This window comes from Malurus melanocephalus, unplaced genomic scaffold, assembly GCF_030028575.1.
Source record: "Malurus melanocephalus ecotype Western Australia unplaced genomic scaffold, MMel_1.1 scaffold_6, whole genome shotgun sequence".
Lineage (NCBI taxonomy): Eukaryota > Metazoa > Chordata > Aves > Passeriformes > Maluridae > Malurus > Malurus melanocephalus.
Window position 1 is genome coordinate 4,179,703 of NW_026623238.1, and position 18,329 is coordinate 4,198,031.

Below are 18,329 nucleotides of genomic sequence, written 5' to 3' on the forward strand. Positions count from 1 at the left end.
TTACTGCTTAAAATTGTAGCTGTCCAGCCATGCTCTGTTGTGCTTTACCCAAGTGCTACATTTTATGTCCATAGCTTAACAAAGGCTTCAATTCTYCCTCGAGCTTCTTTCTGCCAGGGAGATGAAGTCTTCCATCAGTTTTAATTACAGTAATTCTGCTTTTGTGCTCAAAGATTATGCACACTGTAAATGCTCATAATGGTAGCACACTTGCTGCTTCTCTAACACAGGGAATTAAGTGCCTGTGAAATGGTGGAGGTAAAATAGTAGTACTGCAATAGGAAGAACGTAATTGAGGATGCTTTCCAAATATATTTAGAGCTTGAAATAAAGTTGATTTCCACAATTRCATTACAAAAGTTGTGTAATATTTYGAGGTGTATATTTTACATGAGTACTTATGTTGCTCTATTCTTTTAAAAATCTTCCTCTGAAATTTTGTTGACTCTTACAAAAGGATAGAAAAAGTGGAAATGGATGCAAACTGAACTGGAAAAATCATGTTTTAAAGCATGTGAGTTTTATCATTTGCATGTGAAAAACACTGGAGACCAAAAGAATCGTTTAACTTGTTTCTTGCGAGGAATACTGCCAGATGCATTCAGTGAGAAAATAATCACACTTCTTAGAGCACCTGGAAACAATGAGGATGAATTGTACATTCCACAAAGTTTTAAAGTTATACTTAATTTGATGATTTTATGTAGCTTAATCCTTATGCAGTGCAGAGATACGTAATAGTTATGACACATTAGCACCTGGAGAAATGAAATTAAACTTAGACATCTATTTTCATCCAAGCAAGRTGAAAAACATTTTTAAATTATTTGTCTCACTGTCACAATAACTTATGTTTTGCTATGACTAAATCTGCAAGAAAATAGCTCAGGAAAATTCCACAGAATAACTGAAGGAAGAGGGAAAACTATGCGCAGCARAACTTCTCTCTGCACTCTAATGCCACATATTAGCATCTTTGCTGTTGGTGTTTATTTCTGCCCACCTACATATCAGGAGCAAATTTTCTAAAGCACACAGTAAGTCTTAATGAAAGTGACTTCTCTAAACTCATTAATAAATGCTGYTCAATAAAGGAGTTCGTTCACTTCYTTCAGATATACATTTAGCAGGTATTTGCTGTCCACAAAATAGATGGCTAAAGCATTCTTTTAGAACTGAAGGAGGCAATGACAAAGGAACATTCTGAGAACTACTACCAAGATAAAATTAAGAAAGTAAAATCTTTAAAAGCTTGATATCTTTTCTTTGGTGTGTCTCTAGTCCTATAAATATATCAAAATGCATTAACTAAACATAAACTTCATGAATTTTTCATGGGTAAAGAGCTTCTCAATGAAAATTATTTATAKAAATGATGCAGTTCTTTGAACAGCTGTGTGTCAAAATTGCATTGTGCTTGAAAGTAACTTAAAAACTGTTCCAAATCTATATGCTTACTTTGGTTGATCCCCCCCCAAATGTAAACCTCCTAATAATAAAGAAAGCAAGGGGTCAGTCTGAGATCATTTCAGCAAACTCCCTGTCAATAATATTTATGGGTGATGGATTCTACCCATGTTGYTTCTGTTCACACGTCTTTGTGTAACTGGAGACAAGTCTCAGTCTGGAGCACATCAAAACCTCATGTCACTGAGGATACCCTTACTACATACCCCCAATTATTCATTTAAAGAAAATGATAACAGCAAYGTATTGGGAAGACGTGTGTAATCACAAACTAATGAAAGTTTATTACACAGAAACTAGTAAGAGAAAAATCGATGTGTAAAACCCTCTAAATTTCTTTTTGAATACCCAGTGACAACGTAGGTCACTATCAGAAATTAGCTAGAGTGAGAAAAGTACAAGATGCTAAAGGTTTTGCCTTTGTTCTTTACAAACACCTTTTGTCTTCAAAAGATTCACATAAAATGACTTTGGAAAAAATAAAGAAACATCCATTGGRTAGTCATAAGGATCCACTTAAATTATGTCACAACATTGTCCTGCCAAGTTACTCTACAGAGATCACCACCATTTTCACCTTCCTGCCTTGTCAGCCATCATGAACAGAGACGATTTGGAGAAGGGAAGTGGTAATGTCAAGGTTGTGAATGTATGTACCTTGATTTTATTTCCTTTAGAAGTTTTGATTAATGAATCCCTCTAAAACCATATACATGAGAARGAAAACAACTTTAGATTAGAGAACTTGAGTTTGTTTGTTTTTTTTTTTCTTATTTAAAAATTTTAATTTTTTTTAAAATTTATTTAATAGTTTGCAGAAGATCAGGAAAAGAACCAGAAAAAGCCCTTTCAAACAATCACTGGAAGAGATATTCTGAGCTTTTCTACTGCTCTTCCTTTTCTTTTCTCTCCRACGTTTCCCTGGGATTTGTTTGCCATCTCTCTGAAAGCATAATGATTATTTTGTTTGACTATTCTATTTCATATTTCTTTAGGTTTTCTGTGACAAAACATATACTCTAAAAAAAATTCACACACACATCTCTACATGTTCAATATAACTTTTAGGGTCTGATTTCTTATTTCCACTCCACTTCATCTCTATTGCTTGAATACTGGACAATTCCTGTATTCAGTATGTTGAGCTTATTTAGACACTACTAAGTTTCTCTGCAACATCACATACTTCTTTTTAACTTACACTCATGCAGTAAGATGTAATTGCAGCTAAAATTTGCAGTAATATATGTAGACTATTTCAGAAAGTTTCTAAAATTTTATTTAATTTTTGGCAACTAAAACTTTTGTTCATTTTTTAAATGCATTTTAGTAGCATCCACCTTTTGTTTCAGTGCATCTAAAAAAATGAATGGAAGGATGGACTGCCTTTGTTAGAATTTTTGAGTGTGGAAGCAAGGGATACAGTATAAAGAAACTCAACTTCATTTAGATGAAAATTATTTACAATATCACCTTTAAACTCTCAACAGAAATAGTTACTATAATCTAAACAAATGAAAAACAATCTAAACAATCTAAAAGCAAACTCTGGAAATTACTGAGAAAATGGAAGAGCCATGGAGCTGAAGAAAGAAATCATGTTTCATGACATGCAGAGGAATCACACAATCTTCACATGATATGACAAAAACTGAAGTACCGGTTCTTCTGGGTCTGGTAGAATTACCCTTCCAATATTAAGACAATATTTCTTCTATGCTGAGAAAACAAAAATTTGCAGTACAAAGGAGGAACTATTCGAATAAACCATGCAGAGCATTGCTAAAAGCACTGTGAAGTTTCATCTTGGCACCATTAAGACAGATTTCCAAGAAATGAAAACATGCACAGTTTGTCTATGGAGAAAAATTTTCATTTTTTCTTCATTTCAGTGGTCAAGCTCTCATTTTCTACTTGTTATACTTGAATTACASTGTTTGTTTTGACTTCTTAACATTATTCCTGTTGGGTGAAAAAGCACGTTCAAACCGAAAAAGTTCCCACAGAAAAAACTTCAGAAATTCAAGGGGTAASTTGAAGTTGAGTTGGTCTTGGGTCAGAATTATGTATCTGTAAGGGTATCCATACATCCTAGTGTAGCAACTACCAGGGCAATCTACCAGGCAAACAAAATTTTCCTTGAAATTTAGTCTATACTGTTGAATATTTCTGGCAGTAATTTTAAGCTTTTAAACCTTCTGTGTATATGAAATAAAAACTTTATTTTTAGTTTCTCCAAATGTCATAACGGTGTTGCCTCAAGAATTGCTGAATTGCATGCTCAGATATTAACATGTGGTTAAACCAACAGAACATAACACTGAAGCTTTCACATAGCAAATATATATCTTATTTTTTTTGAAGATTAGTAATATTCATTACAACATAAACCAATAAAATCTACTCATTAACATGACTATAAGATATTACTACATGTTAAAATTTGTAAATCAAAAAAAAATTATTTTTGCTACTTCACAAACATCTGTCTATTTGACAAGATATTGTATAATTATTTTTATTATATTCTTTATTTTAATAATCTATCACACTAGTTCTATGTTATTATTTTATTAGCTTTTATAATTTTTATGATTTTATTTTTTTAATCCATCATTCTAGTTCTATGATTTGTATTGTTTTATTAGACTTGTTATATTTGTTCTGTAGTTAAGCATTAGATATGTATTTCAGCTATGTATCTTACAATACTTTTTTCTATTTCATTTCTTCTTTTTGATATTAAATGGATAAAAGTCATAATCTATGTTCCACCATTTGGAACAGAATTTCAGAAAACCATGCCCAGAACATCAATTCCAAAATAGATAATGTGGAATGGATGATGGATTAAAGGAAAAAAAAAAATCTCAGTATCTCAATGAAGATAAAAAATTTTCAGGTTCATTCTTTGTATCTCAGTTTATCAGCCTAAGGATGCACAAGTTCATCWCTGCCTGCCAGACATGCCAATGAAACATTAAACAGTATTGAAATAAACATCTGAAGTAAGAGAGATTTAAAAAAAAAAACAAAAAAACTATTGGCTAAAATCTGTTCAAATTCTGAATATATGAAACGATTCCCATTGAATGGATTCTCTGTTTTAGTGAATATTGTTTATTTAACAATGTCCTTCTGTGAGAATATTCATAAACAAAAGTAAATAAGACTTCTSAAGTACTTTCCAGGGTCAGTGAGCAAAATTTCAAACAGATTAACATTTGTGTGAAATACTAAAAATGTGTCAAACATACTAATTTACTATGAAAAGCTGAATAGGAAACAGTAAGAAAAAACAACATGCAACAACTAGTTTTCCATTTTATATAACTAAACTCTCTCTCCTGCATTTTCTATTTAATAGAAATAAATAGCTTACTGTATTGAAATAGGATAAATTTCATTCAAACTTACATTTGAACTAATCATAAAAATAAKAAGATTCTGTGATTTTGAACCTGAAAAATTCTATTGGATCAGAAAACTGCCACCTTGTGTTTAATTTCCATTCACAGTTTATTGTGAACACTTTGGAAATTGAAGTCCTAACCAAAAGAATACCAAGTGTTACACCTTTGAGAACTTCAACCAAAACATCCTTTATCTTTGCTTCCCTCTGTCTCTCTGCTCCGGAGAACTGCACCCAGAATGCAAGCAGCAAGAAGTGCCTTCAAACTGTATTGGAGGATGRTGTTTCAGAGATCCCACTTTGCAGCAGATGACTGAATATGTAAGAGACCATGGTGCCAGATGAATACAGAGCAACCCAAAAGAATTAACAAAGAACCTTTGACAGGCTCCCATTAAGTACTTCGTAAGATSATAATAAGGTTGTGTAAACTTGGCCCAGAGTGTATTAAGAATACTTTACATACAATACATACAGTGCCTTATTGACGAGTGTCTTTTGAACAGAAGTGCTGGAGCACCTCTCGTCTAACCTCCTCACATATCTTAACTGACTTTTAGAAAACAGGGCATCCTTTACACAGAGAGAAGATGTAGGCATGATTTTCTGAAARTTAGATGAGTCCTCCATCCTTAAACTCCTGCTCCTGCTTTCTGGACAGCTATCCATAATCACTATATTACCGCATTAATAGCTTAATACATTGTAACAAGCAAAATACTATATATATATATATATGTTTCCAGTGCTGTTTGTGGTGCCCAAACCTTCTTTTTTAAAGCATTTCTTTCAAACTGCAAACCCACCATATTCAAATAAAAAGGACTTTATCTCAACCATCATTTCATAAAAATGCAAAGACATAACTTTGATAAAATAAGAAATAATACATCTTCTATTATCTCAGGAGCTTTGGATACAGCCCACCTCACCTGATGGAGCCAGCTCTTTCCTCTACTATCTGACACGTTTTTCTGACCCCATTCTAATTACAGTAACAGGTTGTGGCAGTAGTAAAGTCTCTTTGCAGACCTATCTCCAGGTCCATTGTGATCMCTACTCCTTCTGGAGTTTCCTTCAGCCATATGACTCACAGTTGTTACAGGAAATTTTGCTTAATACTTCTAYTGGATTCCCATGTACAGGGCAAGGAGCAGCACTATGCATTTGTCTCTCATTCCTCACCTCTGTTACGTTACACTAAGAGTTCTGGTGCACTTCGTCGTTTTTACAAACAATCCTTAASGGAAGTAACTTACCATTTTGTTAGGAGTAACTGTGAGGAAGTTTTTTTCTGTGCAATAACAATACAAGCAGCACGAGGGCAGTTCACCAATACACAATAGACATGACTGTGCTTTACTAAGATTGTCTGGAAGAGATTCAGCTTGATGGTATTAAGGAGCACCAAGAAAAGGATTCTAAGATCATGCAGCTGCTTTTTATCTTGACCTAGACACATCACCTCCAAGTAACAAAAGCAAATTTAGCTCCTTTGCCCATGTAATTTCTGTCTTGCTGATAAGACTGTCAAAGTCCATGTCATTTATAGTTGCTACAGATGCTATTCTGAAATGCAGCTGTCAGTGAATCAGCTGATAACTGCCATAAACAGGCAACAGTGGGAAACAATGTTTATCTATATGGCCTTGCACAGCAGACTGGAAAAGCACTGCACATTGAATGAATGTGAACTGACTTTGTTCTCATACGATATGATAAATGAATACAATATGATAAAAGAAACAAAGCAGTAAAACCTGACCACTATTCAATAAATTATTTTGCTTCAAGTGACCAAATATTGTGGTAAATTGTATTTCAAAATTTAATTAAATAAATGGAAAAGTTTTAACAATCAAATATATGACAAACYTACTATAGCACTGTCTTTCCAGTACAAAAGAGTAAATTCGTTTGAAGCAAGGCTAGAGACAAAACAGTTTGGACATAAAATATTCTGAACACTAATAAAAAAATCAAAGTGGAATTACTTACCACTTCTTCATGTGTAGCGCTTTCTACATTTATACCATTAACCTAGAAACAGATACAATAGGGAGGAAACGATTTGTAATGTGAGGTTAGTTACTGAAATAAAAACAAGTATGAAACAAATGTCTGCAGAAAAAAAGTGAATGTTTACTAACCTGTATTATTGCATCTCCTATAAATAACATTCCTGTCTGTTCAGCTGTGGGATTACAGAAGGAGTAGGTTTTAATTGACAGTACTGAAAAAAAATGCTATATTCTCTTCCAGCAATTGGTTTAACACACTGTTTGTAATCTCCATTTGAAACTGATTTGGTTGTGAAAATACCAACGGCACAGCAATCAGTATTTATCCAACAAAGGTAATAGATTCCTAGCAATTTTAAACAAATTAAGAGAACTACTTTCCATGCATAGAGAACTTGTTTAGTATGGAATACAAATGTCAATTCTCACTAATGAAGGATTTCATCAAATGATGTGGAAAATGTGATTCACGCTTTTCATTATTCTTCCACAAAAGGGAAATAGGAGTTTCTGAAACTACTTTGCAATTCCTTTCCCCCTGAACAAATTTACAGGGACTGCTGTAATTAAAGAGGTTGTGCCTAGAATTTAACACAATTCTTTAACATCAAGTCTGAGTTAGCTTTGTCCCCAGGAATAACATTATTCCAATCTGCAATTTGCATGCTTCCTGCCTTTTAGAGCTAATAGGAATAATGTCATGAAACTTCATGCAATTCTGCATAGATACAAACAATGACATTTTTGAGGTCTATTCTCTAACTTTTACTTTTTTTTTTTACTTTTTTTGTATGACAAATGAAGGTAAGGCTCTGATCCTGCAAAGACTGATAGTATTAAACAAGGCCTATTAGTCTTATATATGATCTTTAAGGTCACAGCTTGAGGCTTAGAAGAATGCAACCAATGTTAATGAAGATAGTATTATGAGAAGTGGAAATAGAGGTAAAAAAGAAGGAAAAACCTGCATACTGTACTCTTGATTTCTGCAATATAGCTGTTGCTATAGCAAATGTACCTTTGCTACAAATATTTTTTTCAAAAATAAACTCTTCATCACTCCTTGGACATATAAAAGATAACAGTTCATCAGTCAATACTTAGGAAATATTTCACTCCTCATTTTTAAAATCATGCTACAAGTTGCATTGAAAGCTTTTCTCCACTTCTCATCCTATTTTCTATTTAAAAATATGCATGCAATTTGTAACAGCTGGTATAGAAAAGAGGCGTCTATGTAGAGAAATTTAACTGAATTAAAGCAGTTCAAAACCATCACAAAGCAATCCGAAGCAGCCTATAATGGGCACCTACATGGCTAGAGATGCTGAACATTAGCTTGGGCATCTCAGTACTAAACTATTTGAGATGTTAGTAATACATGCACCAACAGTGAAAAACATGTTAACAATTTTCAATTCAATGCTTGTGTTAGGGCCATTGGGCTGTTTTAGAAAAGTGGAAGCACACTTGAATTGGAGATAAAAGGAAGAGGGTGGTTTTGAAATTCTAGATGCAGAAAAGCAGAAAACGATAAATTCAAAGGTTGCATGTCTTGTCCACTGTGTCTGATTGACTCCGAAGCAAGTGAAGAAATTTTGAGCATGTTTGTATTAGCAAGTTGCCATTGCCTCAGCTGGCCACTATTTACCATGCAGCCATTTGCTCAACCTTCCTTCCCAGCATCATTCTTCCCCCCAATGCCAGCCCCTCAAGATGGGGAGGAGACTTGAAAAAAAAAAGTAAAACTAATGGCTGGAGATAAGAACAGTAAGTATAATATAATAACACTAATGGAAAGGAGACTGTATGATGAAAACCAAGAGAAAAAAGTGATGCACAATACAATTCCTCAACCCCTGCTGACTGATGCCCAGCCTATTCTTGGGCAGCAATTGACATCTCCCAGCCTTTTCCCCAGAGTTTATAATCCAAGCATGACGTTCATGGTATGGAATATTTCTTAGCCATAGAATATTTTTTTGGCCAGTTTGGGCAGCACCTGCTGCCCAAACCTGCAGCACCTGCACCTGCAGCACCTGCTGCTCCCAGCTTCTTGTGCACCTGGCAGTGCATGAGACCGCGAAAAGTCTTTGATTTAGGGAAATCACTATTTATCTACAACTAAAATATCAGTGTGTTATCAACATCATTTCCATACTCAATCCAAAACAACACTGCACCAGCTACTAAGAAGAAAATTAATTCTATCCCTGCTGAAACCAGGACACAACAGACATGTGTGATGATGATGCAGAACAGAAAGAGATCATGAATCAAAGCAGTTGATGCTGACGCTCCTTACACCCATACTGTAAATTTCAGGGTTTTTAAATGAAATCAGACTGGTCTTCCAGGAAAATTAGTACAGAAAACTTTCTGTTTTGTGGGCCCCTAAGCAGCCTACCCTAGAGCACACCAGTGCCACACTTAGGCACTCCTGCTGCCAGTAACAGCTGCAAAAGGCCCCTATATGCAAAGGCAGACCTTGCTTACATGTGCAATGGTCCCTGAAACTGGAATCAATGTAGAACCCCAGCAGCAACCAAACAAGGTGTAACACAGGGAGAGTGGGTCCTCAGCTTTCTTCAGGAGGACAACCCTAAACACTAATCCTTGGATATTGCTCTGTCTGTGTGGGGGTCGCAGTAGGATTCATTCTCTGACTCCCTGCAGCAAAGCAGATGTGTTTGTTTATGTTTCAACAAGTACAGTCAGCTGATCTGTGTGCCACAGATGTGATGAGGATGCCACATGTGGGCAGCCAGGCTTTCCTGAGCCCTTGTGTTGTTGGCTCTGCTGGGTGGTCAAAGCAGCTGTTGCTTTTGGGAAGATCACTTGGAAACAGCAATACAGCAAAAAGCACAGTAAAGAAAGAGATGTGGGAATGTGAGAAATGAATTTTGAAAGAATTTCTATAAGAGGTGAAACCAGAAATATGTAAGGCAAGAAAACAAAGCATATTGAACCAGAAAATGTTTGTGTGAAAGCTGAGATCCTGGAAGAGTGCATGRTGAAGTTTTGCATGCAGGTAGGTAGGTACTACCATTCATCTGGATGTTCATCTGTCTGTCATCCACTGCACACAACAGCACAATTGTGCAACATTGTCTAAGYCTTCTGAGAAGGCTGCTCGACTGTAACAAAATTTACAACAAAATACATAGACCAGTATTCATGCAAAAAAAGAAAGACTAAAGTCTAGAGACAGATAAAATTCTTGAAACAGGTCTAGTTAACAGCTCAAGGCTTAAAAAGGAAAAGCAGTGATATGAAAAGATATAAAACCTCATGGAAGAAAACTGGGTAAATGGAAGATTGCAACTTGTCAGCACAGAAGACAACTCCCTGCCAGGGAGCAGTGGAGGCTGAACCTTTCCCACGGGACTGTTGACTGCCAGGTCAACAAAAACCCATTGCTCAGTCCACAGCGGTGATGAATACTGCAATATCCCCAGCTACCTCATGTGTGCTAGCCAATAAATTGTATTGTTTAAGAGCACAAAGCAATTACATCCTGTTTGCAGCGTCCCGAAAAACAATCAAGGCTGTCCACATAAGCAAATGAGAGAAGGAGCATTATGTGATCGATACCAAACCCTCTTTGAGYTGAAACAAGCACAGAATTTAGGACAATCAGAGAATTTTCTCTAGAAAATTCTGCACACTAAACCTATAACCTGGACACCTGCTGCTGCCATCATGGCAATGCTTTCATGTCTGTGATGAAACACTGAAACATTGGGTTTAGCCAATGGTCTTTAATTTAAAATGAATGATGATTGCAAAAAAAAAAAAATATTTTCCACAAATCACATTGTAGAAGGCATGTCACTACAACGCAGAATTTACAATATAGTTTACAAGTATATTAGAAACAAAGTGACACCGGAAAAACACTTTGGAGAAAAAAACGACCATTTTGTTTCTCTAAGGTATATTACAAATCTGGAGACAAGACATCCATTGACATTTTCATGAAGTCACATTCTCTCTACATGACAAAAATATTAAGTAAAATCTTCCAGGCTATGTGAAATTCTTTCTCTCACTGGTGACATTCTCATATACAAAGGTGCTTATGAAAGGCTGCCCTAAAATTATCAGTCACAGTGTGTAAAACAAAGTAATACCAAAAACAAAATACTTGAAAAAGAGCTTTGGGCTACCAGGGAGCACGTGACCTGTTCACTGAAACAATAAATGTAACTTTTTCAAAATCCAGTTTGCCTCTTGAAGTTTTACTTGAAAAMATATTTTAGTAGCAGTGAATTGAACACATCTAAAAATGACTAAGATGAAAATAAGCATGAAGTAGTGACAAGCAGAGATGTGCCGGGCTGTAAAAGAAAATGAAGCATGTGTTACAATAACTAGTGCTACATCACCTTTACTGTACATGTTAATTATCTTTAAAAAGATTTAATGGTGATTAAATACTGTGTGTTGGTTAAATTCATAAATAATACTGAATGGAGAAAAGCCGGAGAGAAACCTAAAAGGGCTGATGTTAAACTAATGGCATGAAAATAACCATTAAAAATAAAATCCTATTTTTATGAATATTAGAAAGACTTTYCCAAAGAGAAATGATCCATCATTCTAATCTTTAAAATAAAAAAATAAATAAACCTGAGACCCACAGAGCCATCAAAAATTTCTTTACATTCAGTGAGAAGGAAAAAGAACCAGTAATTCTTTTTAGCTTTGCTTTGTTTACTTTTCCTATCCATTAGGGCTGAGGAAGGGCTGTATCAAATTTTCCAAAATTTGCAACGGAGTGAAACAGTAGATTAGTGAACAGAGACCTAGGAAATTCTTACTTATAAATAATTCATTGATGCACATCTCTGTGCAGACTTGAGTGTGTAGATAATCTAATGTTTTTATATTTTTCAAGATTGGTCACAGTACACATTTTTACTGAATTCCTGAATCAAATGAGAAACACACAAGGTACTACATCCTAAGATAAAAAAATGCTGCTTAAAGCACACAGTGAGCTGCACTGACTTAATGGACTTCTCAATTCACAAGTTTAACAATAAATATATGCATAATATTTAACTGCATAAATAAAATGTAAAGGATTAGTTAAGAAACCAGATGAAATAAAAAGACTGGGAAAAATTAGTGCTATATTAAGAATGTAAGATTATTCCCACATATCCAGATGTATTTTTCCCTCTTCTCCCATGAACTGGACATAATTACATTCATGACTATAAAAACACACCTGCTGCAAGCAAGATCTTTAATCTGTGATTTAAAATACAACTGTATTAACTCAATTATTGAAAACTACCTTACTAGGGAAGTTTCTAACACTCAACATACTCTTAACAGGACTTGTTTAAATTTCATTCCTTTGTTTAAGAGAAGAACAAAGAACACCTTTAAAAATTTCTTTTTTTGACAATGAAGTTTCCTTAGCTTAGTTTTCTTTTTCCTCTTTGTGTCCCATCTATCACGTAAGGAAAAGCTGTAAATCACTCAATAATACAATGTGTTTAATCAAACTCCTATTCCATTATTCCCATGTGCCATGTTTCCCACACTGAATCAAGGGACAGATGGTGAACAGAGTCCTCTCTGTTCTTCTCCACTTTTCCTCAGTGCCTGTGGAGCAAGCACTAAGAGAACATAAAGATCCTAAAACTCCTGTATCTATCCACGAAGAAGTCACTTCTAGAGCTAAGCATTCACAAGCCTGAAGCACAGAAGCTCAAAAGGTTRCAAGAATCAATGCAATCTGAGACATAATAAGTGAGGTGAGAAAGGTACTGGGAGGAGGGGTGGGCAAAGACTGAACAGAGCAGGGAATGTAATTCAACAGGAAARTAATGCAGAGCTGAATGTGGTGTGAGGATAGGTGTTTGATACTGGTTTTGCTCTTTCAATTTCTTCTTTTAGATGACCTCAGCAAAAAAAATTAGGTTTTCAAAACATGTTGTCCCTAGAAGTTACTGCTGATAAAACCATTTTTCTCTCAATGGCTAGAACTGAGTACAACCTGAAAACTACTGTACTAGCAAATGTACTGCAAAGTATTAATGGGATAAATTCAGCTTTATTGCAAAGAAATAAAAATTGTCTTATATTTTATGTATGCCAAAAAGAAAAATGAGTAAGATGTATAAGGGCAATTGTGAATCCAAAGAGCATACCAATGSGTATTAAGGAACCCTAACCTTAAAACCAAAATTTGTTTATTCTGTGCCATGATTTTTAAACGGTAGATAATATTATAACTGTTTTCGAAGACTAATTTCAAAATAACACTTGTTACTATTGCCTAATAATTCAGTTATGTTACATGTTACATGTTACATGAGCCTATGTTACAGCCAAAATTTCCCAATTTTCAACTGAGGTGAGGACAATGGCTACTTATATACGAAAACTGAGWAGACTACAATCCGGAATAGTCCTTGGCATGACACTGTCTTTAATTAAATGTGCTTTGAAAGGCAACTTGAAAAAAAATATTATAGTTTGGGGTTTTACTTACATTAACTCTTAGCAGTAACTAAAGCAAAAATTATTTAAAAGTAATTTTAAAGATTTCTAAATGGTTTTCTAATTGCAAACATGAGTTTGTGACGTGAGTTGCATTGCCAGTCTAGAACATGATCTGTAAAAAGTGCCCCCATACACTGTGATTAAATTGATTTTAGACCTACTTTAGGAAACAAAAGGAGAAAAAAAACAGGTGGTCTGAGTTTCCTACAGCATTCCAGGTATTTATTTCTATGTCTGGATGCAAAGATTCTAAAGCCAAACCAAATGTCAATGCAATTCTTGTAGGTGTTTCCAATCAACTAGATGTTCCCAAACTTGTTGATGTTACTGCAGAGAGAGTTCACAGGAATGGTTATCATTACAAATTCTTAATTAAAAAAAAAATACTTTCCATTTTGTATTCAGTTCTTGATCATTTGATTTTGCTTTTACAAAAAAAACATCCATTATCAAAGTAAGGAAAAAAAAAWTGAACATTAATTACTTTAATTTTAAAGTAATTACTTTAAAATAATTTACTTTAAAGTCATTACCTAAAAATCTTACCTTTTTAAGAAAAGTCATGACCATTAAGACATGACTGTAATAAAAGCAAGGCATAGTTTTTAAAAATGYATTATTAAAAAATTTGACAGTGCTTCATTATTATTGCCAATATTTGCACTAATAGACATATGCTTAATATCACATGTAAAAGATTTTCTGAGCTGAATAAAACAMATTATTACTAGGTAGCATTATATAAGGAAATAAATTATAATCTGGGATCTTCAATCTTTTTTCCTAAATATGCAAATAGTTTTCCATTAATTTCTATTATAGTGTGCCAAAAAGCTTTAAAAGATGTAGAGGTGATGGTGATACCTGCAAAACAAACTTGGAGACTAAGAGGGGATGCCCAAAGTAGAAGACAGACAGGCTTTAAATGAGCTAAAAGAAAAGATGTAGTTCCTAAAATAGCCTAAAAAGTCTTTCWTTCAGAAATCAGTAAAGAKAAGAACAGTGAAGAGACAAAAAWTAGAACTTTTCTGAAATTGCCAAASGGTGTTATAAACTTTTCAAATTATTATTCCATGTGACATTATCTCCAAGTAGAAGTTCTTTTCATTTGCTCTTTCCATCAAATATTCTGTATGATTCTGACTTCTTCAGCACYAAAATAATCTGCATGATTTTTACAATGATTTTAATTAGTATCTTTCAATGCAATGGGAATCTCTGATACAGCTGAATGACGCGATCTGTCCAGCTCCTTGCTTCTCTGTTTCTGTACTGAAGCAGTGSAGTGAAAGCTTACTACGAATCCAAAGTCCAACATACCATGCATCCACAGAGGGACATCAGGCAGCGAGTTCTCTCCTGAGCACATTATGTGAAAACATACTATACACAGTTCTCCAATTTCTCTGCACAGAATAATTGTCACTAACACTTCAACCTGGACTGTAGCGATACAAATGCAAATAGTAACTTTAAGTGTTATTTCATTAGATTTCTGCAATTCATAATGCAACTACATTGTCAATTACAGGTAGGTGAGTGTAAGAAAGAACAGAAACTCTGCATGCCAGTGTCATCCTAAGATCACAGTTTATTCATTCAACTGCTGCCYGAAACAGATAACAACTAAAAAGATACAGTGTATATTTTCCCATCCTTCTCTATTTAGTTTATGGTTTCAGAATGATAGGTCCACTGAAATCTCAAATAATATTTTTTTTTGATTTATACCTAACTTAAACTCCAAAATGCACCTTCCAATGAGAATTTTCATCATAAAATCCTATAGAACCGAAATAYGCTTTTTAGAAATGTTTTGCATTTTGATGTAGTTATTAGGCAACAGTAACTACCTTTCTTGAAAGTTGATCTTCACAAGCAGGAAGAAGAATTTGGTCATTAGTCTACTCTCTGAATACCATTTCTTTGTACTCTTAACAGGAAAGCATTATTCATTATCAAGAACCTAATACACAAAATTTTTAGACACATATATACCTTTAGGACATAAATACATATAAATATATAAAACCTCATTTTGGGAAAGTACAAAAGCAACTATTTAAATCTAGACAGAGTTAATTCACTGTTTATGTTTTTTAGCCAAACCAAAGAATAAAAATAAATTTCAGTGACCTAAAATGGGGACAGTTTGGTTTTTTTTCCTGTAAAAATGACTTCTGGATTCATCAAGCTTTTAAATATTATTAAAAACCCCCACAAAACCTACAACAAAATTTCTAAGTATAAGTTCCAAATGTTTCATTCCAGATTGTCTTCTGTCCAGGAAATATTTATGAATAATTTTAATGCATAAAATAGGTATTTCGTTGTAACAATGAAAACATTAACATATGAAAACATCCCATTTACTGGACCTGATTTTAAGTTTATGCCTGTTCAGTTGAAAATTAACTCTCTGTATTCTTCTACCCAAATAATTCTTTATATTTAGATCAGCCTCTTACTACAGCATTTTATTGTGTTTGCATGGCCAAGCTCTGGTAGCAGGGGTGGTACAGGGGTGGCTTCTGTAAGAATCTGACAGAAGCTTCCTCTGTGTCCAGCAAAGACAATTTGTGGCTGCTCCAAAGACAGACAGGCTGCTGTCAAGGCTGGACCAATCAGGAATGCTGATAATATTACTGTGATACTCTGTGATAACATATTTAAGAAGAACAAATAGTTATTTCACAGTTGTAATTGCAGCCAAAGTAGAGAGGGGTGAGAACATGTGAGAGGAACAGCTTTGCAGACTCCAAGGTCAGTGAAGAAGGAGGGCAGGAGGTGCTCCAGGCTCTGGAGCTGAGATTCCCCTGCAGCCCCATAGTAAGGACCACAGTGAAGAAGCTGTGCCCCTGCAGCCCATGGAGGGCCATGGTGGAGCAGAGATGCACCCACAGCCCACGGAGGAGCCTCTGCCAGAGCAGGGGGATGCCTGGAGGAGGCTGTGAACCTGTGGGAGGCCCGTGGCAAGAGGAACCTGGCTGGAGAAGCCTGTCCTTGAAGGACTGCACCTTGTGCAAGAAGGATCCATGCTGCAGCAGAAGAGGACTGYTGCCTGTGAGATAGACTTCCATTGGAGAAGTTCATGGAGCGAAGTTTATGGCCCTATGGGAGGGACCCCATGCTGGAGCAGGGGAAGRACTCCTCTCCYCAACCAATATGAGAAACAACTTGTGATGAACTGACCATAATCCCCACTCCCATCTCCCTGCACTGCTCAGGGAGAAGGTAGAGCTGGGAAGGAGAAAGGAGTGGGGGGAAGGTGTTTTTAAGGTCTTATTTTGCTTCTCATTATTCTGCTCTGATTTTGTTAGCAAAAAATTTAATTCATATCTCTAATTCTAATCCATTTTGCTTGTGATGGTAACATGGAACAATTTATGAATTATATGAGTTGTTATATTTTCTCTCCCCTATCCAGATGCAGAGGGGAGTGGCAGAATGACTTTAGTGGATGTCTRGCAAGCATGCCAGCATCAACACAGTGCACGCCTTTAACCTTCAAAACAAATCCCAGTAATAGAAATTGTTCTAAAATCTCAGCTGAGGAATTCATCTACCTACATAATAGATACCTATCCAATGACTGCTGTTTTCACTGAAGATACAGTAACTGCTATTCAGACCACTGGACCTTAAATTTGTTCTTATTACGTTGAATAGAAAAAAAATCCTGAATCAGAGATAAAAACACCTTCCTTTTACTTGCTGATTAATCTTCAACAGTTCATTAACATGTTCTTTCTATTAAGAGGTACTGCCTTTTGCTGCCTGTCTAGTCTTGAGAAGGCAACCGTTAAAAAGAAATCCAAAAYGTTAAGAATGCTCTTTCATAACTTCTGAAAATAAATTTAGAGATGGAGACATAGGTCCATGAGAAAGAAAATGAGTAGATGCTAACTTCATATATCATTAGTTTTCTAGCAAWAAAGAAAWATAGCACTGTCAAAGATAATAAAGGATTAATAGAAAACAAGAATAATGCTAAAAAAAATGAAGAAATTTTTAAGCGCTAYTAGGAAATAATTTCCAAAAATCAAACACCACCCAGATTGAAACGTTTTATTTCCTAATGAGGCCTTATGTTATAATCAGGCTTTATGTTTCATGATGGCCTTGAATTTAGTCTTTACCTTCATTAGTATATGGTAAATTTTTTATCCATTCTGGCTTCCTTACAAACATAAATACCTCTGTTTGCACTTAACTTATTATTATGGAGCTTGCTGGCTCAGTGGAACAAATCTCCAAGGCTGATGAATCTGAGGTGAGTACAGCTGTAGGGCTGAAGGACACCAGCACTGAATACAACCACGCTGTGCAGCTTGGTGCAATCTCACATCAGCCCACCAGCTTGTTCAGACTAGGCTGGGTTACCCTGCTGGTASCACCCTTGGGGATGACTGGAGTCAACAAAAATATACCTATGGAGGAGGTATCACACACAATTTCACACCAAATCATCTTTGTTTGGCATGTAAGCGAAAMTTTAAAAGGCCCCATTAAATTGATGCCATGTCCTCCAGATGGTCCAGAATGCAGGCAGCCAGGATGTGRTATTTGGAAACAGTCTGTGTTTGCAGAGAACATGGTTTTAAGCCAAGAATGTTTCAGTTGCTGAATGTCTGGAGTTCATTCCTATACTGCCAGGAAATACAGTATCACTCAGAAATGGATTCAACATAAAACAGATTTTTCAACACAACAGAATGTGAGTTCTGAGTCAACGTTTATGACAGAAGGTGGGAAAATCCATCCAAATAAAGATTTTAACAAATTTTGGCTCTTGAGATTTTTTTTTTTTTTTTTGAAACTAGTGCAATGCAAACTAACCCTATTCCATAGGGTTTTATTTAATTTTATTTACCTATTTTTATCATGCCTCACGAGCTGAACCCAGT

The 18,329-nt window shown here is 35.2% G+C and overlaps 1 protein-coding gene across 1 annotated transcript in view; it reads right to left on the reverse strand.

Annotated features, from left to right (window-relative positions):
• The window catches only part of SNTG2 (syntrophin gamma 2), a 204,934-nt gene that overhangs the window by 79,996 nt on the left and 106,609 nt on the right, over positions 1–18,329 (reverse strand). Inside the window, exons 5-6 of the mRNA XM_057371854.1 lie at positions 7,030–7,073; positions 6,878–6,919 (exon numbers count right to left, since the gene is read on the reverse strand). Coding sequence (XP_057227837.1) covers positions 6,878–6,919; positions 7,030–7,073 — 86 coding nt within the window. The remainder of the gene's footprint in view (positions 1–6,877; positions 6,920–7,029; positions 7,074–18,329) is intronic.